A 21,287-nucleotide genomic window follows, 5' to 3' on the forward strand; every position below is an offset into this window, starting at 1 on the left:
CTTCCGTGCCCCACCACACACTACTGTCCTTTTTTGCTTTTGCTAAATCATTAAGAATGCACATAATAATAGTATCCCACAATTTGGATATCCATTACATTACATGCAATATGTCCTTCATTAACATTCTTCTTCTTTCCTTTACCATAAATCACGGTAGTAATCATGGATACATCACCTACTCTTTACACACTTTACAACCCACAATGTTGCACTTATTAAGGAGGATACAGAACATACAAATCAAAGGTTTTAGTTGAAGCACCAAAAGTTGAGATCTCTGGATTCTCAAGTTTGGAGAGTAGTTGTTAGAGTGAGAGGGTAGCAACTAGCAAGGACAAGAACATATTGACTTTTCAAACTCAAATCATAATCTCTCTTTCTTTTGTATATCTTTAGAGAGATTACACTTCTTGTCCTATATATTTATATATATATATATCATATCATATCATATTACATCATCTTGTGTGGTCCATCACATTACACATTAAAACTAGAGAAATGGTACAACAATCTTCCTTCTTTCTCTTCTTCTATCTCTTACATCAAATTTCCTGCATTATTTTTTACACCTCTGCATCTTTTTTGGTTATTAGGAGTCTCTATATTATCAGTCTTATAACTTCCCTCTGTTTTTCTCTTCCTACAAAACAAACACCAATAGAGTAAATGTTAACTTAACAAGACTGTTGTTGTGTGTTCCACCATCCATATTCATCTACACTCCTTTTTACCTGTTTGTTTATATCCCAACACGACAGGTCGGTCCACCCCTACCGGGTAACATACCAATCGGCTGTAACCTATTGAAGATTATTCATGAACGCACTGTTAGATTTTACCATTTGCTTGATAGCAGAAACTTAAAAGTGTGGTTGAATCTCAAAACCTTGGCATTTGGCAGTTGAAAGAGTTGAAGGACTCAGAGAGTGTGGAAGGAGTAGAATTATCGTCATTATCAGAAGAAGGTGACCATAAATCTGATCCATTATTGTCTGCAGAATCAGCAAACAGAAGCAAATGGTGGGCGGGGGACGCGAACGGACTGTCTGGCAAGCTATCCTCCAACCTGAAACAACCCCAAATGACTTGCTTATTCAACCTCACAGCTTCAAAAACACAATCAGTTTCCTTGCAGAAAAACTCATGTGTATAAAAAAACTACCTCTCTGGTAGATTCATTGTATCATCATCAGATCCTTCTTTGGAACTTCCTTTCCCTTTCTCTCCTCCTTCATGTTCTCTCTTGATCACGGACAATGGGCGTGGAGATATAAGTGACTGGCTGAAAGGGTTCGGTGAATGCATGTTTGTAGGTGAACTGAGTTGGAAATGCTTCTTGACATCAAGAAGCTGCAGATTCATCAGCCTTCTGCTCTGAAGCTCAAGAATTTCTTCTTCAAACTTACTCCTCCACAACACATCTTGGGTGTTGTTATAAAAAGCTCTCCCTCCTATACCACAACCAAATCAGTATGGCAGCCACAATATGGTTCTTCAGTATATCCAAATAAGAAAAGAGCTTAGTGTTTGTTTGTTTACCTAAAACATCCCTGGGGCTAGAATCAAGGCCTGTTGGGGACAAATCTCGATCTGTTGTTTGGTTAGTTCTACACAAACGGATAAAGAGAGGTAAACAAAAGGATTTAAGGAACAATCAGGCCTATGTATGAGAGTTACTACTACTAGTATAGTACCTGTATTTGTCAGGGACTTTGCCTTTCTCCTTGTAAGGCTTAACAAGAACTCTTGAATCACACACAAAGTGTGGGTTCCCTTTGGCGAGAATGCTCTTAACAGTCTCAGGATACACAAATGTCACAAATCCAAACATCCTCTTTTGCTGATATGGTATCCTCACATCTTGAACTGGTCCAAAAGTACTACACCCACCATAACAACATCTTATGTCACACAAGAACATACATTCAGACCAAAGAGAAGTTGAATGTGTTTTGTTGGCAATTACCTGAAGTAATTGGACACATCTTCCTCCCTGAACCTACTGTCGGCAGGAAATGTCAGATAGATCTGTCTCGAAGCTGGACAAGCCATAGCAGAAAGATCAATCCTTTCAGGTCTCCACCTTCCAAGCTTCTGCAGTTCATCTCCTAACATCAAAGCAGCAGCAGCTCTGGCCAGAATATTTACACAACAAGTTAAAAAAAATACACACACACACACACTTCAAATATAACTGAAAAAAAACAAAAACAGGTAAATAAAGGTCAAACCTTTGAGCATCGCTCTGCTGCAAGTTTACACCTTTTGGAGAGAAAGAGGGAAGAGAAGAACGAGTCATGAAGTGGTGAGCGAGTCTTGGAGGTACCGAGTTAGACCTGAGAAGCTCGATTCTGCTTGGAGAGCCAACCAGTTCAGCTCCTCCATCACTGTGTACGAATCTGCAGCTAGCTCCGTTTTTGCAGAAGCCTCTAGCGAAATAAGAACAGGGCACACCTCCAAACCCTAAGTCAGAGTCAGCGTAGCCTAAACCGTCCAAAACGCAGCTACCGCTTCTCGCATGCACAGAGCCCAAAAAATCAGTTCTCGGGTTAACATCATCCAAAAGCTCGAAGTCGCTGGTTAAATCCCTAGAAGATCTTCCTCCATTAGCGTAAAAGGGCAAAGAAGCTGGATTGAGAGAAGAGCCACGGTTGTTCTTAGGGCTGATTAACTCGTCTTGATGACTCCAGGGAGACCTGGAACCGTTCATGAGACCTAACTCTTTCTTGGCTTTCAGTATGACAGAGTGAACAAGCGTCTCGGGACCAAAAGCTAGCCTTATCATCTCCTTTTCACCGTGATCTTGAAGAAGGAGAAGACCCATGATCTTTGATGCGTTTTCTGGGTCTAAGCTTTGGATTCTAGAGAGTACAATCCTAGTAGCTTCATACCCATCCATGGCTTTTTCTCTCTATCTCTCTCTCTCTCTTGAATTAAGAGTAATTAGAGTAGAGAGAAGAAGGAAGGAAGAGAAGGGAAGAGAGTGGTGTTTTTGTAGAGAGAGTGTTTGTTGTCTTGTGTACAGAGAGGTTGTTGTCGTTAAGAGGTCTCTCTGGTTTTTTGTGTTGGATTTTAGTCTAATGGGTTTTACAAAGTTTACGTTTTTTTTTTTTTTTTCTTGGGGTTGGGATATCTTTAACTACAACAAATTCTCAAATCCTATCTACACTTACACTAACCTTAACTTAAAAAAATTCATCATAGATTCCTGCGAAACACCAGTAAATAACAAAAGTTTTAAAGAAGAAAATAGTATAAAAAGTTTACTACTACTACTACTACAATATTTTGTTTGTTTTCCTCTCGCGTGCTTATAAGAAGAAGAAAGGTTAAAAAACTTTGCACTTTAAGAAAAAGAGTTGGAGAAGAAAAAGGAAAGGTTAAAACTTTTTATAGGAAAAAAAGAAGAAAGAAAAAAAGGAAAGTTTTTGCATGCCGAAATTTTTACATTTGATTGAGGGAAATAAAGAAAATAAAAACGGTAAATATTATATTTTTTTTACCTGAAAAAAAAAAGTCAAAAGGATGGACGACACTTGAAGAAGAATCTCCTGTGGAGAGAACATTATTATTAAGCAGAGCAGCAGTAAGAAGAGTGAAATTTTGATTTAGGCTGCAGGTGTGGTGAGAGACTGACCGTTACTGCTCCTTTTTTGGGGAATTAGATGAAAGAAGAAGAAGTAGAAGAGAAGATGTCATCATCAAACATTATTATAGATTCTTCTTTCTATCATTCAAGAAAATATGTTTTAGAGAAAAGAGAAGAAGTACGTACTTATAATTCTATGTTCTGTCCAGTGGATCCTGAGTAAAACTGAGTTATATAAATAAGAGATATGTATATATCTTCCGGATATGGGATCTCTGTGTTTGTTGTTTGGATCAGGAGAAAAAAAAAAAAAAAAACACTCTGGTCAAGAAGAACAAGAGAGAGAGAAAGAGAAAGAGAAAGAGAGACACAGAGATAAAAGAGATTGTGTAATAAAACTGTTTTTATAAATTAATCAAGAATTAAAAAAAAGAAAAGAAAAAGATGGATGCATTGCACGTTCTTCTGACACAAACCCCAATTATATTTTTATTTTTTTGTTGTTCATTCGGACACTGAAGAAGAAGAAGCAGCTTCACGCGCCTTCGGGTGGGATGTGTAATAACACGCGCCGGTGATTGATAAAAATAAAAATAAAAAATATGCAGCCCAGCTGTATCGCTGGACGCTGGGGTCTCCCACTCTCTTCTATACTGTCCCTTTCTCAATTTCATCATTATTATTATTTCTTTCTTTCTTTATTTTTTTTGGGGTAGGGACACTTTTTTAAGTATACATAATAATATATAACTAAAAGCTTTTGTGTTTCAAATTTTTAAAAATGAAATAAAACACCTTGTTTCTTTTTCTTCAACTTGTTCATTTAAATTTGATTATTTAAAAAAAACAAAAAAAACGGCTTAATTGAGTAATTACGGAAAACATAAAAAGTACTATGTCATAGACACTTATATATCCAGAAATTGTTGTCACTTGTTCCATAGCTTAATTCTCTGCTTTTTATCTAATTTAGTTTGGTGAGAGACACTTCAATTTTTATAGTTAGTTAGTAGAGTACTGTTTTTTTTTTTTTTTGCAGCACTTATGGTTTAACATATTTGATTCAATCATTATTGCATGCTTCATTGAATCAACATGAAATTAAATTAAAACCATGTCATGATTAATAATATCTGTCATACTAAATAAATTTATCTCATGGCATGTGTTGACCAATTCCATCATAGTATGAAGCAATGAAGAAAACTCACATATTTATATATGTATTATGGACTATATATTAAAAGGAATAATCTTACGCACGTAGTTTTTTTATAAAAAATATATTCAAAAAATACTATATTGTATACATGAGACAGGGGGTAGGATTAAAGATGAAAAGACATGATTGTTCTAAATTAATGTAGGGTAAAAAGAAACGAATTATTGTTTTTAATTTTTAAAAAATTTGAAAGGACCTTTTTGTAAAAGAAGAATGACCCACAATGAAAAAGAAAAGCAGTTTTTCTAATGCTTTTTATAATAGTTTTTTTTTTATGAGGGTGTCAAGAAAAAAAAGCAGTGGTCTAAGTCTAGTCACAGGAGCCGAGGCACCTAACACCTCACTCGATGATTATGATATGTATATGTGTGTGTGTTTTTTTCAAATATTATAAAGTCTTGGCTTATTAAAATCTAACATTGCGGCCTTATCATTGATTGACCATCCATCCATCCATAATAGTATATTTTTTTGATACGATTGTAAAATTTTACTACATGGGAGAAATGATTACTATGCACAAATGTTTTGAAGCAAAATCGAAATAAAACTTCAATGATTGGGGCATGTATGTGTGTATAATGTATGTGTGAAAATATGATAAAACACATGTATGTGTGATGCATCGCATACCTTATCTATAATTGGTTTTTGGGTTTTTCATCATACCCACATATTGAGAATCTATAAATGGACCCCCAAAGATCTTTCTCTAAGCCCACAATCATCATCATACATACATGATACAACCACAATCCTCCCCTCCCCCTCCTCTTCATTTCAAATCAATTTCACATCAATATGTTTTTTGTACCCTTAAAGTAGACCATATGTGGGAATACGTTACAATCTGTGTACATGTTTCACTATGTTTAATTTGATTCCAACCTATACGCCCCTAGTTAAAATTCCCATATGTAGACACAATACCACAATCAGTAAAAGAGCTTAGTGAGAGAATGGTGGTGAATGGGCAACAAAGGAGTGCATCGCAGCATCATGAAGTGTTTAGCCTTCCTCGCACTCCACTCTTGCCGCTTCACATATTATATTACTTGTTGCTACACTGCATCCATCTGTGTGTGATTTACATTTTGTGTTAGCATTATTCGACTTAAGTCAAAAAACACTTCAAAGTCCAATGGGATATAAATAAGTTTAACTCAATCTCATAATAACACAGAACATTTTATCAATTTCTCAAGTTGTTACATCTAAAGAAAATACTAATTCATTTCTAAAAAGTTTTGTTGTTTTTATCGTTTTGTATTATTCAGGAAAAGAAACGTTTAACTCAAGTGTTTTAGCGATTCTACCATACCAATCATCACCGGGCTCACCGCTCTTATTTATTTTCTTCCTAGGAGAATATTTTATGTATTAAACTTATCAGAATGTTGATAACCAAGTTTCATCTAGTAAAACCAAATATAGTGAGGAGACATCACCTTCTTTGAACACAAGACCAGAACCGAAGCAATGCTTCTGATTCGAGAAACCACCAAGTTCACCATCAATCTTCCCCTGCATCTCTACCAGAAGAGTCCGGAGTCTGATGACTTCGGTTTCAACCGTTGCTTGGCTCTGAAGCTTCCTATGCAAATGTTCATTCAGAGTTTGCAATCTCTTCACTTCGTCTTCAAGGTACGCAGTGCGAGCCTTTTTCTTCTCCCTGTACTTCCTCACTGCCTCTCTGTTCCCACACGACCGTTTCTTGTTGCTGCTGTCAGAATGATCATTCTCTTGCTGGTCCTGTTGCAATATAAACACTCATATTTTTCTATAACAAACCATTCAAATCATCAGAAACCATATCAAATATTAGGCAAAGATATGTATTATACAGGGATGATGAGATGAGTATGAGTGTGGAAGCATGTGTGGGAGTGAGAAGCATCATCTGGGCCTGGAGGGTTACAGCTGTGAGTGTGGCTACATCCTCTCGATGCTCCATCCCAAACTTGTACTTCTTCCTCATCCATATTCATCTTTTTATTCTAAAATTCTAGATTGCCAAAGAAAACACCTCTTCTATTCAAAATTGTGATAATTGGAGTTATGGTAATATTATCAATGTTAAAGGGATATGATGGTGTTGAAGAATATGTTCTTGATTAACATAGTTGATGAATCCAACAGTAGTCAACTCTTTAAAATATTTGACATGGCTCAAGGAAGAAAAAAATCTTACAGAGAGAATCAAAGTTAGAAACTTGTTGTCTCGTCTTCTGAAATCCTTGCAAGATGAAAGAAGCAAATTCAAAGATAGATATAGGATTTGTGTGATTTTGAGATTACAGGAAAGGTTGAGCAGAGCCGATGATGATTTTACTTGGCCTTAGAAACGGTCTTTATGACGAGAAATTACGATTGGAATAAACCATACCGGGATAGGCATAAGCCATTTTACCATATCTCCAATGAATAATATTAAAGAAAAGAAAAGAGAATTGGTTCTTTAATGTCAAATTGTTTTCGAATAGAAAAAAAAGAAAGAAATGAAGATTTTTTCTCATGTGATTTTATTTAAGTAATCACACGTCTTTATCATAAATTAATCGACGGCACGTTTTCTCGTGTCAGTTTTTTTTTTTCTCGTGTCAGTTTTGGTACTGATCATCTTCTTCTTCAATCCCGAGAGACTTGAATTCAAGAAGCAAAAACATGGTGAGCTTCTTCAAGGCATGGGGTGTAGTGATCCTCTCACTGTGTTACACTTTTTTGATTGGCAAATTGCTTCCAAAAGGAATCAAAAGGCTGATTCTGATCATCCCTGTTTTCTTCATCTTCTTCATTCTTCCTTTCTTGATGATTCCTTCCGTGCACTTACTCGGCGTCACGGCTTTCTTCATCGCCTGGCTCGCAAATTTTAAGCTCTTTCTCTTTGCATTAGGACGCGGTCCTCTCTCTTCGAATCCTAAACCCCTATCTTTACCTGTTTTCTTAGCTGTCTCTTCTTTGCCCATCAAGATTCAGCTAAAGTCTAAACCTTTAAAATCTCGCTCCCATGAAGGATCCAGAGAGGGTCCTCTGATTTATACCATTAAGGCTGTTATTTTGGTTATTCTCATCAAAGTCTACGATTACAGCAGCAAACTTCCCGACAAAGTCCTATTGATTCTTTACGCGATCCACATCTATTTCACCCTCGAGCTCATCCTAGCTGCCATGGCTGCTGTGGTTCGAGCCATGTCCGATCTTGAGCTTGAGCCACAGTTCAACAAGCCATACCTCGCAACATCACTACAAGATTTCTGGGGGAGACGATGGAACCTAATGGTCACGGGGATCCTACGACCAACAGTGTATGAACCCATGGTCCAGCTGTTCTCCATCTTGGGCCGGAACTGGTCCAAGGTTCCTGCCATTTTCGGGACGTTCGTTGTCTCGGGGATAATGCACGAGCTCATCTTCTTCTACATGGGACGGTTGAGACCAGATTGGAAGGTAATGTGGTTCTTCCTTATAAACGGATTTTGCACGACTGTGGAGATTATCATCAAGAAAGCTATAAACGGAAGGTGGAAACTCCAAACAGCAGTCAGTCAGTTCTTGACACTCGGGTTTGTGATAGTGACAGCTTTGTGGCTGTTCTTGCCAGAGTTTGAACGGTGCAAGATAGCTGATAGGGCTCTTGAAGAGTACAAATCCATAGGCGCGGTAGTATCTGAGATTATGAGCATGACTGCTTCTCTTTTTTAAACTTGCCAAAATCCTGAGTGATCTCTATTGTGACTTTTTTTTTTCCCTAACACTACAGTATGTAAGTTTCTGCAACTCAACTCCTTCATTTACATGGAACAGAAATCAAGCAAGTAGTGGAAGTTTATAATACTATACATAAAAGAAAAACCTTGCAAACACTATATGAAACTAGACGACGGGAAGAAAACTCTCTAGTAGAGGCAATAACATGCAAAATAAAAAAAAAATAAAAAAAAAATAAAATAACATGCAAAATCGATCAGCAAGATCCGCCTAAGTAACACATGTTTAACTCTATCTAAGACAGTTAGATTTGTCTACAACTCCTACAGCTAAAGCTTTTCCCACCAGAAATTAACGCACAGGGAGTTGCTTTCTTACTGGTCATGGTTCATAAAACTCCAAGCTTTTGGCGGAAGATCAGTTCCACTTCACCACGAAGGCTCTCCACATCTGCAGCATAGTCTCTCTTGTATTCATCCGCCATTGATTCCTCCAGCTGCAGCTTCATTCTCTCTAATGCTCCTTCCAACCCACAGAACTCTTTGAGAATTTGAGGCTCTATGAATTTGAGTTGAAGAAGAGTCTGGATTGCTGTAAGAGCCTGAAACATGTTTTCCGAGTAGGATATGTGAGAAGGAGATGTATGCCAAGATTCCTAGAGGAACAAAAGGTCATGGGGACCTGTTAGATTTCTACCTTTTCTTGGAGATCAAGGTCAAAGACAGCGATCAAATCGATCACAGACTTTAGGAACAGACGATCATTGAAAATAGGAAGTTCAGCTTTCTCTCTGTTCTGTAGTTGAGACTCGGCTAAATCACCCACTAAGAATACAGCTTTCCGTCTTAGATTGATATCCAAACTCACATTCCGCATCACATCCTACAGAATGAAGAAACGTTTTTTGAATCAGAGAAATGATGAACAAAACTTGATATGATGTATGTCTTGTGTACTCACCTGAAGCATGATGTATCCTTGTGCTGCATAAAACTTGTCCTGCCCAGCTATATTATTCCGTATTAAGGCAGAAACAGCAAAGAGTGCTTTACCAGCTTCTTCGACAGAGCTAGAGTTTACCATCTTTATCAGTGTTGCTAAAGCCCCAAGTTCAAGAACCTAATACCACAAATTCACAGACCAAGAAAAATGATTTGGGTCAGACGGCTTATACTTCTACCAACGGTTCTGCTCTACAAGTCCAACGACAACAAACCTGCTCTTGAACAAATGGGTTGTTTTGGCTAGCTTTCCCGAGCACCCACGCAGCTAATTTTCTGACTTCTGTGTCATCATGATTAAGCTCTCCTGCGACAACTCTAAGCCCTCCTGATTTGCTCAAATCTACACAAGAGGAAAATGATGAGAAACTCAACGGACAACAATAATTGATCAGGACTCATGTAAAACTGTAACCAGGAGATGCACCAGAACACAATTCCTGGGAAGTAATAACAAATATATGAGATTCAATAACGAGTTTTTGTTTTTTGAAAAAGGAATCAATAACTTGTTAAGGATTCCAATTACCATTTGCATTATCAATCGGTTCAACCAGGATTAATAGTTCCTGTAAAGCACGGTGACGATCTTCAAGAGACAAGGACGAATTTTTCAAGTCATCAATGGCTATTTGCATCAACCTCGCGTCTGATGGCATTTTCAGCTTCTCCACAAGCTCCTGCTCAAGAGTACTAGTTTCAGATGGGATCCCAGTAAAAAAAACAGAAATTATAAAAACCAGAGCCAGAAAGTCCACACCTTTAACTCCAATTGACGCTGCTGTAACTCATCCAGAGTCATCTTCTCTGCATCTTTAGCTGCTTCCTTCAATGTCGCAGGATCCGAGTGACCTATAACCGGACAAATCAGATCTAGACAAAACACAACAAAAAGTAAAGAAGAAGAAGAAGAACACTGAGGAAGATAATTTACCAATTGCCCAGTGTAACATTCCATCAAATGAGGAGAATCCACCTTCGAGTTGATCTTGCTCGCCGATCACAGCACCGGAATCTTCAACCAATTCAGCCTCATCTCTCGCAGTAGACCAAACCATACCCCCAGAGGAATTCACTTTCTCAGCGATCGAAAAACCCACCAATGAGACCACCACCAATAATAACATACATCGGAGATAGCTAATCGTCGACATCTTAGTCGTCCCGGCGTTAGACTTTAATCAGTAAAACAAAGGTTTAAGGTTTTGCCTTGTTTCAGCTTTTTATACGAAAACAAAAAACTAATTACTCCTTAACAACGTGTCCAGCCAATAAATATTTTACACGTCATCTCATCCATCGTCACCTTCCATCGCGCGAAACTATTAAAAATGCCACGTGGCCATTAGATCCAGCCGACTAATCTCTCTACTTGAACTAACATAAAACTAGATTAAAACGGGGGTGCAAATTGATCAATTTATTAGTTTTGGTATTAACTAGACTGATAATAAACAAGAGGGGCGATTCACGAATAATTAGGATACGGCATATTTAATAGAACAAAATAAGAGTCATGACCCCTCCACTTCTTTGAGTCCAATCAAATGGTCCTTTAATTAACAAAAATGAATTCTTACGCCATTAAGCTCCCACACCTTTCCCTTTTACTTTCTTCTTCTTCTTCTTCTTCTTCTTCAACCTTGTTCTCTCAACTCAATGGGTTATCTCTCCTGCAAAGCCGGATCCGCCGTCGCAATCGCCGTATCTTCTTCCGCATCAACCTCCAGCAAAGCTTCTGCTCCTCCCGAATCTCCCACCGAAGAAGACCGCCCCAGGCTTCGTCGTTTCCTCCATCGCGATCTCGAATCAGCCACAGGAGGATTCGACATCAACAATCTCCTCGGCCGTGGTAGCCATGGAAGCGTTTACAAAGCGGTCATCGGTTCGCGCCTCGTCGCCGTCAAGAGACCTTCGAAATCTCGCGAAATCAGCCGCGAGTTCCACAACGAGTTCGAGATTCTCTCCAGGATCCGTAGCCCTAGGTTCGTGAATCTCTTAGGTTTTAGCGCCGATAACTCCAAAGATCCGCTTCTCGTTGTTGAGTTTATGGGGAACGGAAGCTTATACGAAGTGATTCACTCCGATTCCGTTTTGAATTCCGTTGCGATCTCAAGCTGGAGCAAGAGAATCAAAATCTCTCTTCAGATAGCGAAAGCCGTACATCTCCTACATTCCCAGGAGCCACCGATCATACACAGAGATATCAAATCAGCAAATGTACTGATGGATAAGAACCTAAACGCGAAGCTAGGCGATTTTGGATTAGCGATCAGATGCAATGTGGACGATCAGAAAGTGAAATCAACACCACCTGCAGGAACAATGGGGTACTTAGATCCAGATTACGTTACGGCTGATAGATTAAGCACTAAAACAGATGTGTTCAGCTTTGGGATATTGTTGTTAGAGATAATCAGCGGGAGGAAAGCAATCGACGTAAGATACTCGCCGTCGTTTATAGTAGATTGGGCGATTCCGATGATAAAAAGAGGCAAAATCGGTGGGATTTATGATCCGAGAATCGGACCACCGGTGGATGTGAGCGTGAGGAATCATCTGGGGTTGGTGGCGGCTAAGTGTGTGAGAACGTGCAGAGAGAAAAGGCCCGGGATGGAGGAAGTGGTTGGGTGGCTCACGGGGTTGACTAAGTCGGTTAAGTCACGACGGTGGGATGAGTTAAGCATTGGAAACCCGTGTATGATGGTCGAGACGGTTGGTCGACCCGTGGAATGATTCTTTTTCTTTCAAGTGCTTTGCTTTGAAGCCATTTTTTTTTTTTTTTTTTTGTGGTTTGGTCAATTTATTCATTTAACATCTATATATTGTATTTGATGATTAGAATCTGAAAATTTGCCTTGTACAATTGCTATGTAAACATAGGGGACACCGTAAAACCTGGAAGCAAGAGTCATGAATCACTAGATTGCATGGGAAACATAAAAGCATGACTACAAAAGATAGATAGATACAAAAGCGTCGACGTTATAGGTGAATGATTCTTGAGGCTTCTCATCTTGACATAATGACATGACCACTCTCATCGTGCTGACACAAGTTTCTGAGTTCGGCGAGGAATCTGACTTCATTTTCACCAACAAGCACATCTATAACGTGTTCTGTTTGTTTCACCTTGACTCTTGAGTCTTGAGAGTTGAGACGATCGACTCCAAAATAAATAACTCTGTTTTAGACAACAACAATATAGAATAATAGAGTTGGAAAGAGGTAATATTCTCTAAATAGTTCGTGTATTGTAGCCTATGTGCATGAATGATAATCTCTCAAGTATTTTCCCGAAGTTTTCATCATTGAAGTCACCAATTCTACACTAATGATCTTCCTCCAAAAACACATATTCTCGAGATTGTCACACATACTCTTCGTTTAAGAATGTAATGAGATTACCATGTCCACAAGACATGCATATGAACATATCACTGATCCAATAACATACTAAAGTCTTGCTGTATTTTTTTAGAAGACTATATTAGAAGAACCCAATATACGCCTTGAATGGCATCTGATTTTAAATGAATTTTTGGCTTTTTATTCTGCAAAATCCATTTTATTAGCCATTCATGATTTTTAAAAATATAGATTCGCTGAAAATTAAGAAATAGATTTTAGAAGATTTTGTTAATTCTTTCTTAAGATCCAAAAACCACAAAATGTGGTTTTTATTTTTGTGAACGTGAACTGATATTTTTTCTCATTTCTCATTTTTCATTTTTTTTTTAATTACAAAATCTGTAAATCAAAAACCAAAAACCATAATCCAAAATCCAAAAACCACCCAAAATCTTTGAAACATTCATGGCCATAGAGTTTTTAAAATCATGACAGCTAAGAATTGAGATCGGTTAATTTCGGTTCAGTTGAATTTCTGTTTGATTTTGTTTTACAACCGGTTAAGAGGTCTTAACAAGCAGGAAGCGCGAGAAAGAAAGAAGATCAATGTCGACGATAACAGAGACCGGCGGCGAGTCGTCGGCGAGAAAGATGAGACGTAGAATAAATCCAACGTCGATCGAATTTCTAGACGCCGACATACTATGCATCATCTTCTCTTTCCTTGACTTGTTTGATCTCGTTCACTGTACCGTCGTCTGCAATTCCTGGTACTCCCTCCAATCCAATCCAATCCCTAACTTATTTGTTTTTTTTTTTTCTTTTTCTATAAGCTGCTGCAGTTCAGTGTTGACCCTTTTTCGAATTGTTCTGTTATTGATATTGAGGTATGCTGTAATCAAGAGGCTGAAGCTGCTGCAAGCTTCATGCCGGAAGATGCACCAGCTCGGTTCTGACTTCCCCAGCAGTTCCACTTCAGCAGCTGAGATAGACGTGGAGGATTTCGCGATGAAACATCATAAGATGGCTTTATTAAGGGGTCGAATCGGAATTGAGCGATGGGAAGCTCATTCACACCGGTGAGGCAATTTTCCCCATTTCTTTTGTTTGTGTGTGTGGACTGTGCCATGTTTCTAATGATTTCTCTATGTCCAGGGTTTCTCAGTGTCGAATGAAGAAGGGTTTGCTTCTTACTGGTGTTGGTGATAAGGTTTGGATTTTTGGTATACAATTCGATTAGATATTGTATTGTCCTCTGTTTGTTATTTAATTAGTACTGGCTTAAGGTAATCTGACTACTGTACCAGGTTATGCGACTCTGGTCATTAAAAAGCTACAAATGCATGGAAGAATACTCCCTTCCTGATGCTGCTTCCTTGATCGACTTTGATTTTGATGAGAGTAAGGTAAACCTCTAAAAGGTCATCGATGTTTAATTTACATTCACGAAAAATGTTACATTGATTAAACTGGAAATGAGTTAAACAATGGATGTTTTCATGTTACCCGTTGGGCTCGCTAGATCTCTAGAATTGGCCACTCTTGTAACTGGATGTTTTGAAATCTTGTAAAGTGAGAAAACCAAATTATCTCGAGCAAGGGCATTATTCCTAACTTTTTTTTTCTTTGTTCTTTTGTTTGGAGATTGTTGGCTTAGTTGGTACCCGCATTAGCATATGGAGAAGAAGCGGGCAAAGAAGCATTTTTCCATCACGTGAAGGAACAATTCCTAAAGGCCTTTGTATGCGGTATGTCAAAAGATACTCATGAAATATCAAGTTCTTGAGAACCTTCCCCTGTTTCTTGAAACTTAAGCTCATTTTGCTAGAAGGACCAACTGATATTCCATGTTACCTGATAATAATGACTTGGCTACTAGCCACTATAAGGCTGGCTTCCTTAACCACACTGATACAGATTTCTGATTTCTTTATCAACCAGTTACATTGACCCAGAAGCTGTAGTTGGATGTGAGGATGGAACAGCTCGTGTATTTGATATGTATAGTAAGACATGTTCGCAGATCATTAGGTAAGCTTACTGATTCGATTCTGTCTTTATTATGGTTTAGAACTCCTGAGAGTGATACTTGAAAATATTTGTTATCGTGTTGATCGTTGTTTACAACTTCATATGAGAACCTTATTTGTCAACTATCTAATTGCAGGACTCACGGTGGGCCAATAACGTGTTTGTCTTTGAGTGAGAACCAAAGATTTCTTAGTGGGTCTTCACTCGGGAGAGTAACAGTATCTGACCCTTTAATGGATCAACCAGTGGCTACCCTTAAATCCACGATAACTGCAGGAGGTAAACTCAAACTCCATTTCAGATTGCATCACCAGTGAAATTTCCTAAAGCAACCTCCCTTCTCCGCAGGTATACAGACCATCTGTTTTAACCAAGGCACTAATCTGGCCTTCACTGGAACAACTGGTGGATATGTTTCATGCTGGGACCTCAGGTATGTTAAAATATGGATGTCTGAGTTTGTTCCAAAGATGCAAGTTTCGAAATGTGTTATACCAAACGTTGAGATGTTATATAACCAATCTTTATTACAGGAAAATGGGACGGTTGTGGGAAAAACGAGTGAGTCCTAATGTGGTGTACTCGATACAACAGCTGCAAAATGATTCATCGGTTATGGTTGCTGGTGGAATAGATGGTGTGCTGCGAGTGATAGATCAGAAGAGTGGAAGAGTTCTATCTGGATATATAATGGACGATAAGGCCTCAACAACATCGAGAAGGGACAACCAACCTGTGATTGAGAAAAGGAGAGGAAAAAGAGTTTTTCAAGATATCGAAATCGATAAAATCGAAAGAAAAGTCCGGCCTCAAATCAGTTGCTTAGCAGTGGGGATGAAGAAGATAGTAACAGCTCACAGTGGCAAAATTATAAGTGTATGGAAATTCAATATCTAGATGAAATCATAAGAATTGCTTGTATGAAACAAAATTGGTGATAACAATAGCATTATAATTGATTGAATAGTGAGGATTACAAAAGTTTGAAACACTGGAAACGAAAACACAAGAAAAGCAAAATTGTTTGTTGTCATCTATTTGGCTGATTTTTTGGATGGCTCAGCTTGAGATTCAGCCTTGATAATGTTAAGTTGACCACCTTCTTTGCAAGCTGCATTAGCTGCTTTCACTTCATTGCAATGGTTTATGAATTTGGTAAGCTCCTGCTCCATTCAACACAAACACAATTAATCAATAAACCATAACTTTTACAAATCGATTCAGATTAAGGGAGAGTGAAGAATAGAAGAAATTACCCGATCAGTGTCCATCTCTTTCGTTGATTTTGATGGTTTCACATTTCTCTTCCCTGGAAGAGGGAGAAGATGATAAGTACAAAGGGATTCATTTGTAAGCAATAATTTAGAAAAAGAAGAAAAAGCAAAGGACCTTTGCGAGTTTGAATGGATTTGCCATGGCGATTAGGGGCAATAGCCTTCCTCTTCTGCTGACCCTTGAACTGATTGCTCTTCTGCGTCATCGTTGATCGTCGTTTCTAGGGTTTTCTCTTCCGTCCAAGGGTTTTTGTTGGTTCATAGATGAAGACGAAGAAGACTATATAATGGGCTCTTAAGGCCTATATTCGTATGGGCTCATATTTGGGCCCAATTTTGGAGAGTTCTAAATTCGACGACACTGCGAAATGTTTTGGGAGGCAGTAGATTCTGTTCGAGGAAAACACGGAGTCATAGAAAGCGGTAAAATCCTCAATTCTTCTTCTTCTTCTTCTTCTTCCTTGTAGAAACCCTTTTCTCACTTTTGGAAGGTTCCTTCACATTCTAGATTCTCGGTTCTTCGGATTTCGTTTCTGATTTTGTTGATTGTGATTGTGTCTCTGCTCAGGTTTCATGACAGTGTTTTCAGTGACGTCATGACGCTGCATCTGTATCATCACTCCCGTTTGCTATGGAGAAATCTCTGTTTTCCTCGGAGAGTTGGGGTTTTCTGTAATCGGAACTGTTCTCTCATCTCTCCTTCCCTTCCACGCTCTGCGAAGGTGATTCTTCTATCGCGTCGATTAAGTCACTTGAATTTTTTTTCCGCTGTGTTTTTGCTATTGCTATGTGTCTACATTTGAATTATTGAGCTGATTAGTGTAAGATTTGGTGGATAGTGTGTTATCGTTACGTAATATTCTGTATTTCTGAATCAAATCGACTTCTGTTAACTCGAAAATGATCTCGAGGTTATAGTTTTTATTTTCTCTTTGCTAATGTTGATACCTACATATGTGGTAATCAGTACTATTGCAGTTCAGCATGTAATTTGGAGGCAGCAGTTTCTGAATTCTCTAATGAGGCAGCTAGTCGCAGTATATTGGCTTCTTCGAAAAGTGAAGATGGTGCGCCAGAGTTGATAACAAATTCCTTAAAGTCAGAAGAAAGAGCTGCAACTTCTGCTGCTTCTTCAAATGGCAGAGTGATGCTTATTGATGGGACATCCATTATATACAGGGCTTATTATAAGCTTTTAGGTATTGCTACTCATGTTTACTTACAATGTTAAGTTTTCCCTCGAGTCTCACACTTACTGATGTTGGGTTGGGCAATGTGCAGCAAGATTGAAACATGGTCATATGACTCATGCTGCTGGAAACGCGGACTGGGTTTTAACAATATTTTCATCTCTTTCTCTTGTAAGTGAAATATTTCATACTGTGCTCCAGATGTTCATTTATATTGTACTTAGTCTGATGATTGAGGAAAGCTTCTTTTAGCAGTTACGATGGCTGATCAAGTAATCATGGTTGCATATAATTGTGTTTCTTAAGGCTAAAATTTCTCTTTCTTGTTTCCTGTTATAAAATTTCTTACCTTATTTTCTTTCATTATCTTCTCATTTGCAGCTAATTGATGTTTTGAAATTTCTCCCATCTCATGTGGCGGTATATTCTTATTTCCATCGAAAATCTCATTTCTATATATCTGTGATAGTCGAATGAAGCTCTTGTAGTTTTCTTAATGGTGGATAGCCCCTGCTGACTTAATTGTGTTCATGCAGGTGGTGTTCGACCATGATGGTGAGTGCTAATGCAAGCAGACTATGAGTCTGCCATAACTTGTGAAATTCGTGGACTACTATTTATTTTCTGTAGTGGGGTAGGAAGAATTCAGGTTTTTGGGGACCTTTTGTGTATATAGTTAACCACTTTGAGTGTGCCTGTCAGATGATTTAATCAAATTCATTGATAGGCCCTTAATATAGTTCTAATTATAATTCAAATCAATAGTTATGGCCTATGTACTTCCTGATTTTAATTACTCAAGTATGTGAATGCTTGCCCCTTATCAATTGATGCTGATTGTTCCGCTAGCCATCTATAGATTTGATTTTCATTATCTCGTACAGATGAATAGATTATAAATGTGTTCAGCTCGATTAATGTTGTGGCCCAAAAACTACTTTGGTGAGTTCTGATATTTTTAACTTCATTTTTCTTAGTGAATGGATAGAAGTTTAAGATTTCAACTTCTGGCCATTGCTGAAAACTTGTATTCTATAGGTCTAGGAGTAAGCAAGTGGAGGTCTAGATGGTGATATGACCAAAAATTAATCACTTGATGTTGATAATCATTGCTGTATTATTTATAGCTATAGGATATTCTAAAGTTATCTAGAAAGCCTTCTAGTAATGCATGATAGGGGTAATCTGAAAAATATCATCCAGATATGTGAAGCAAGAAGATTAAATGGTTCCTGGACCTGTAAGTCTATAGTTTACTCGTTTTTAACAATATAGAGCCTTTTTTCAGGAGTTCCTTATGGCACTACTTCTAATTCATCTACAGGTTCTCGTTCTGCTAAAGGTAAGCTCGATTTTCTTAGTCAAACTATTGTTGATCAGTTAAAAAAATAAGAAATGGTTATTTTTGCATGAGAGTTTAGTTAGTATGCTGACTCATGGTGATGAATGTGATTATCAATCTATGAGGATCTCAAATGCGCTATATCAGCCTTGAGTATATGGCTTCTATAAACTTATTTTCTGCTGTGTACCTAGCAGAGTTATTCCAAATATTATGGCTTACTTGCCAAGGGTGACATCTGAAGTGATATGCCAGCTTTGTCTACCTTTGGGTGATTTTCTTGCAGCTTTTGGGTAGTCATTAACTTAGGTGTAGTCGTGTAGAGAGTAGAGGGTCAGTCATATGCGCTTCTGTTGCGGTCTTTGGCTTTATATAAACTAAAAATTAGGTCATCTCCAATGATAAGCGTCCAGTATTCTGCTGTCTTTTGTTAATACTGTTCAGTACATGCTGACATAGATATGCATATCCAATACTCTCTTTCTTTCTACGTGATGGGAACACCTGGCTTCTCATAATTATGAAATGAAGGCTTTTTTGCTCATTTAATCTCGACATGGCTTCTCCCTTTCCTTATTGCAGAGTATGAAGGATATTTTATATGTAATCTCATCAATATCCTGTCTTTGTTCTGTGTTAAAAATTTACAGGCATGAACTTCCGTCATACTCTCTACCCTGCCTATAAAAGTAATCGTCCTTCCACTCCTGATACCATAGTAGAAGGACTTCAATATCTCAAAGCGTCCATCAAGGCAATGTCTATTAAGGTTATAGAGGTAATTAAAATTTAATACTCATGATTGCCTTATTTCCTTTTATTGTGATGATATCTCACTAATGGGCAGAAATTCCATGAAGACAGGTGCCAGGTGTAGAAGCTGATGATGTTATTGGAACATTGGCTATGCGAAGCATTAGTGCCGGTTTCAAAGTACTCATTTTCAGTTATTCGAGAATTGTTTACTGCTTACTTAATGCTCAGGGCCTGTTCAATTTGTCCCTTTCCTAGAAGCGGACTGAATTACTGATCATATTGTTGTTATCCCCTTACAGGTCCGAGTTGTCTCTCCGGACAAAGACTTCTTTCAGATTCTTTCTCCCTCGTTGCGTCTTCTTCGACTAACACCACGCGGAACAGAGTATGACATTCATGTTAGATGAATTATTGCCCCATTGTAGAATTTTGCGTATTATGAAACCCCTTGCTACTCACTAGAGAGATTTGCTTATGTAATTAAGATAGATTTTGGCTGAGAAATTTCCTAAAGATATTCTATGGTTGCTCTGTGTATCTTGTATAGTTTTTCCACTCAATTGTGTCAATGCTACTTCTTCTTGTGGCAGGATGGCTTCTTTTGGAATGGAAGATTTTGCTAAAAAGTTTGGCAATTTGGAACCAGCACAGTTTGTTGACATTATCGCCCTTGCTGGAGACAAGTCTGATAATATTCCAGGTTAAGCCCACCTCTTCTACCAGTCACAAAATTATTATTTTTGGGAATTTCTCTTCAATAGCTGCATTGTGTATTTGGCTAAATACAAACTTTTAGCAAAAGTGCACACAGAAAAAGGCTAAAGTGATGTTGTGTAATGCAGGAGTTGATGGCATTGGGAATGTGCACGCAGTTGAATTGATATCTAGATTTGGTAGTTACTGAGTCATGCTATATGCTTTGATTTCATTGATTTGCGCCGCATGTTTCCTATTAATCACTATTATTGCATTATCAGGCTCGGTAGAGAATCTGTTGCAGTCGGTTGATGAGATCAAGGAAGGAAAAATAAAGGAGGTGAGTGAAGTGATGTTGCGTAGGCAAACTAGTACTTGTATGATATGCAAGGCCTAATTTTGAACACTTCCTTGTCTTTGCAACAGTCCCTAATAGCTAACGCGGAGCAAGCCATGCTAAGCAAGAAATTGGTAGGTTGTATTGTTTTATTTACTAGTTTCCATTCATTTCAGCTGTTGAGCTTCACAGGGTAGGGATGATTAATTTGTTAATGGCAGGCACTGTTACGATCCGATCTACCAGATTACATAGTACCGTTTGACACGAGTGATCTTACATTTAAGAAACCAGAGGTTTGTATTAAAGGGATTAAATTATTACATTTCCTAGAATAAAATTATCAGTTGAGAAAAAAAAGGCAAGAAGGAAAGAAAGACAAAGTTAACTGAGGTTTATCTGTGATGTGTGTGTATAGGACAATGGGGAGAAATTGAGGAACCTGTTAATAGCGATTGCAGCTTACGTAGAAGGATTTTCAGCTGATCCAATCATCAGAAGAGCTTTCAGGTTGTGGGAAAATCTGGAAGCAATGCCATGATGATATTTTCATCCTTTTTATTACTCTTTTGTGTTGTACTCGGGTACATAAAAGTTAAGGTCAAATTTAGAGGGTTGTCCCAAAATCCTTTTGTAAAGCATGCTTTTATCAAAAAAAAAAAAAAAAACAAACAAACAAACAAACTAGAGAGAATGATGAAGCTGATGCTAATTGGGAAGCTTTATTGATTGATAAAAAAATATAACCCAGTAGTGACCAAATTGGCTAAATAATAATGAGAGT

General features: G+C 38.0%; 8 protein-coding genes across 11 annotated transcripts; 4 read left to right on the forward strand and 4 right to left on the reverse strand.

Annotated features, from left to right (window-relative positions):
• Positions 1 to 365: 365 nt before the first annotated feature.
• On the reverse strand, positions 366 to 3,898 carry LOC17887048 (zinc finger CCCH domain-containing protein 46). 2 transcript variants are annotated; one of them, XM_023782459.1, is made up of 11 exons: positions 3,782 to 3,898; positions 3,644 to 3,654; positions 3,510 to 3,557; positions 2,238 to 3,214; positions 1,973 to 2,137; positions 1,701 to 1,886; positions 1,546 to 1,613; positions 1,169 to 1,457; positions 893 to 1,072; positions 738 to 806; positions 366 to 646 (listed from the first exon to the last, which is right to left on the reverse strand). In XM_023782459.1, the coding sequence occupies exons 4-10, from the start codon at positions 2,903 to 2,905 to the stop codon at positions 746 to 748; spliced, it is 1,617 nt and encodes a 538-aa protein (XP_023638227.1). In that variant the 5' UTR covers positions 2,906 to 3,214; positions 3,510 to 3,557; positions 3,644 to 3,654; positions 3,782 to 3,898; the 3' UTR covers positions 366 to 646; positions 738 to 745. The 2 variants fall into 2 exon arrangements, with proteins under 2 accessions (XP_023638227.1, XP_006292618.1); XM_006292556.2 differs by having other exon boundaries at positions 3,510 to 3,654.
• Positions 3,899 to 5,528: 1,630 nt separating this feature from the next.
• Positions 5,529 to 7,158, reverse strand: LOC17887160 (basic leucine zipper 24). Its single transcript, XM_006291876.2, has 4 exons — positions 7,009 to 7,158; positions 6,662 to 6,822; positions 6,266 to 6,569; positions 5,529 to 5,893 (listed from the first exon to the last, which is right to left on the reverse strand). Exons 2-4 carry the CDS (start codon positions 6,803 to 6,805, stop codon positions 5,826 to 5,828), a joined length of 516 nt encoding a protein of 171 aa, XP_006291938.1. The 5' UTR covers positions 6,806 to 6,822; positions 7,009 to 7,158; the 3' UTR covers positions 5,529 to 5,825.
• Positions 7,159 to 7,281: 123 nt separating this feature from the next.
• On the forward strand, positions 7,282 to 8,739 carry LOC17885430 (acyl-CoA--sterol O-acyltransferase 1). Its single transcript, XM_006292766.2, has one exon. The coding sequence runs from the start codon at positions 7,482 to 7,484 to the stop codon at positions 8,517 to 8,519; it is 1,038 nt and encodes a 345-aa protein (XP_006292828.1). The 5' UTR covers positions 7,282 to 7,481; the 3' UTR covers positions 8,520 to 8,739.
• On the reverse strand, positions 8,634 to 10,718 carry LOC17886393 (hsp70 nucleotide exchange factor FES1). Its single transcript, XM_006291227.2, has 7 exons — positions 10,461 to 10,718; positions 10,287 to 10,378; positions 10,056 to 10,206; positions 9,742 to 9,869; positions 9,486 to 9,644; positions 9,222 to 9,407; positions 8,634 to 9,126 (listed from the first exon to the last, which is right to left on the reverse strand). Exons 1-7 carry the CDS (start codon positions 10,678 to 10,680, stop codon positions 8,914 to 8,916), a joined length of 1,149 nt encoding a protein of 382 aa, XP_006291289.1. The 5' UTR covers positions 10,681 to 10,718; the 3' UTR covers positions 8,634 to 8,913.
• A 263-nt stretch (positions 10,719 to 10,981) lies between these two features.
• On the forward strand, positions 10,982 to 12,392 carry LOC17886104 (serine/threonine-protein kinase-like protein At3g51990). Its single transcript, XM_006291312.2, has one exon. The coding sequence runs from the start codon at positions 11,186 to 11,188 to the stop codon at positions 12,260 to 12,262; it is 1,077 nt and encodes a 358-aa protein (XP_006291374.1). The 5' UTR covers positions 10,982 to 11,185; the 3' UTR covers positions 12,263 to 12,392.
• Positions 12,393 to 13,452: 1,060 nt separating this feature from the next.
• LOC17887022 (F-box/WD-40 repeat-containing protein At3g52030) lies at positions 13,453 to 15,872 on the forward strand. Its single transcript, XM_006292767.2, has 9 exons — positions 13,453 to 13,647; positions 13,765 to 13,956; positions 14,033 to 14,087; positions 14,185 to 14,283; positions 14,522 to 14,625; positions 14,819 to 14,908; positions 15,045 to 15,187; positions 15,257 to 15,341; positions 15,442 to 15,872. The coding sequence occupies exons 1-9, from the start codon at positions 13,484 to 13,486 to the stop codon at positions 15,803 to 15,805; spliced, it is 1,296 nt and encodes a 431-aa protein (XP_006292829.1). The 5' UTR covers positions 13,453 to 13,483; the 3' UTR covers positions 15,806 to 15,872.
• LOC17886105 lies at positions 15,840 to 16,437 on the reverse strand. The gene is made up of 3 exons (XM_006292060.2): positions 16,298 to 16,437; positions 16,165 to 16,217; positions 15,840 to 16,071 (listed from the first exon to the last, which is right to left on the reverse strand). The coding sequence occupies exons 1-3, from the start codon at positions 16,386 to 16,388 to the stop codon at positions 15,943 to 15,945; spliced, it is 273 nt and encodes a 90-aa protein (XP_006292122.1). The 5' UTR covers positions 16,389 to 16,437; the 3' UTR covers positions 15,840 to 15,942.
• Positions 16,438 to 16,522: 85 nt separating this feature from the next.
• Positions 16,523 to 21,129, forward strand: LOC17885010 (DNA polymerase I). Of its 3 annotated transcripts, none has more exons than XM_023783466.1 (16): positions 16,523 to 16,605; positions 16,751 to 16,904; positions 17,150 to 17,381; positions 17,464 to 17,543; positions 17,754 to 17,792; positions 17,909 to 17,927; positions 18,661 to 18,714; positions 19,365 to 19,492; positions 19,579 to 19,647; positions 19,770 to 19,855; positions 20,061 to 20,170; positions 20,313 to 20,363; positions 20,448 to 20,506; positions 20,593 to 20,637; positions 20,725 to 20,799; positions 20,922 to 21,129. In XM_023783466.1, the coding sequence occupies exons 2-16, from the start codon at positions 16,779 to 16,781 to the stop codon at positions 21,042 to 21,044; spliced, it is 1,296 nt and encodes a 431-aa protein (XP_023639234.1). In that variant the 5' UTR covers positions 16,523 to 16,605; positions 16,751 to 16,778; the 3' UTR covers positions 21,045 to 21,129. The 3 variants fall into 3 exon arrangements, with proteins under 3 accessions (XP_023639234.1, XP_023639235.1, XP_023639233.1); XM_023783465.1 differs by lacking the exon at positions 16,523 to 16,605 and adding an exon at positions 16,618 to 16,673; XM_023783467.1 differs by lacking the exon at positions 18,661 to 18,714.
• Positions 21,130 to 21,287: the final 158 nt, after the last annotated feature.

This window comes from Capsella rubella, unplaced genomic scaffold, assembly GCF_000375325.1.
Source record: "Capsella rubella cultivar Monte Gargano unplaced genomic scaffold, Caprub1_0 scaffold_5, whole genome shotgun sequence".
NCBI classification, from domain to species: Eukaryota; Viridiplantae; Streptophyta; class Magnoliopsida; order Brassicales; family Brassicaceae; genus Capsella; species Capsella rubella.

Coding starts and splice junctions, on each gene's coding strand:
- LOC17887048 (XM_023782459.1), bottom strand. CDS start 2,905: ATGGATGGGTATGAAGCTACTAGGATTGTACTCTCTAGAATCCAAAGC. Junction 1,887..1,972: donor GATGTGTCCAATTACTTCAG/GTAATTGCCAAC, acceptor TGGTGGGTGTAG/TACTTTTGGACCAGTTCAAG. Junction 1,614..1,700: donor AAAGTCCCTGACAAATACAG/GTACTATACTAG, acceptor CCGTTTGTGTAG/AACTAACCAAACAACAGATC.
- LOC17887160 (XM_006291876.2), bottom strand. CDS start 6,805: ATGAATATGGATGAGGAAGAAGTACAAGTTTGGGATGGAGCATCGAGA. Junction 6,570..6,661: donor ATACTCATCTCATCATCCCT/GTATAATACATA, acceptor ATATTGCAACAG/GACCAGCAAGAGAATGATCA. Junction 5,894..6,265: donor TGGTCTTGTGTTCAAAGAAG/GTGATGTCTCCT, acceptor AATCACACACAG/ATGGATGCAGTGTAGCAACA.
- LOC17885430 (XM_006292766.2), top strand. CDS start 7,482: ATGGTGAGCTTCTTCAAGGCATGGGGTGTAGTGATCCTCTCACTGTGT.
- LOC17886393 (XM_006291227.2), bottom strand. CDS start 10,680: ATGTCGACGATTAGCTATCTCCGATGTATGTTATTATTGGTGGTGGTC. Junction 9,408..9,485: donor AAGGATACATCATGCTTCAG/GTGAGTACACAA, acceptor TTCATTCTGTAG/GATGTGATGCGGAATGTGAG. Junction 9,127..9,221: donor ACCTTGATCTCCAAGAAAAG/GTAGAAATCTAA, acceptor AACATGTTTCAG/GCTCTTACAGCAATCCAGAC.
- LOC17886104 (XM_006291312.2), top strand. CDS start 11,186: ATGGGTTATCTCTCCTGCAAAGCCGGATCCGCCGTCGCAATCGCCGTA.
- LOC17887022 (XM_006292767.2), top strand. CDS start 13,484: ATGTCGACGATAACAGAGACCGGCGGCGAGTCGTCGGCGAGAAAGATG. Junction 14,088..14,184: donor TTACTGGTGTTGGTGATAAG/GTTTGGATTTTT, acceptor CTACTGTACCAG/GTTATGCGACTCTGGTCATT. Junction 15,188..15,256: donor ATCCACGATAACTGCAGGAG/GTAAACTCAAAC, acceptor CCTTCTCCGCAG/GTATACAGACCATCTGTTTT.
- LOC17886105 (XM_006292060.2), bottom strand. CDS start 16,388: ATGACGCAGAAGAGCAATCAGTTCAAGGGTCAGCAGAAGAGGAAGGCT. Junction 16,218..16,297: donor ATCCATTCAAACTCGCAAAG/GTCCTTTGCTTT, acceptor TCCCTCTTCCAG/GGAAGAGAAATGTGAAACCA. Junction 16,072..16,164: donor AAGAGATGGACACTGATCGG/GTAATTTCTTCT, acceptor TGAATGGAGCAG/GAGCTTACCAAATTCATAAA.
- LOC17885010 (XM_023783466.1), top strand. CDS start 16,779: ATGACGCTGCATCTGTATCATCACTCCCGTTTGCTATGGAGAAATCTC. Junction 16,905..17,149: donor CCCTTCCACGCTCTGCGAAG/GTGATTCTTCTA, acceptor TGTGGTAATCAG/TACTATTGCAGTTCAGCATG. Junction 19,856..20,060: donor CTAACACCACGCGGAACAGA/GTATGACATTCA, acceptor TTCTTGTGGCAG/GATGGCTTCTTTTGGAATGG.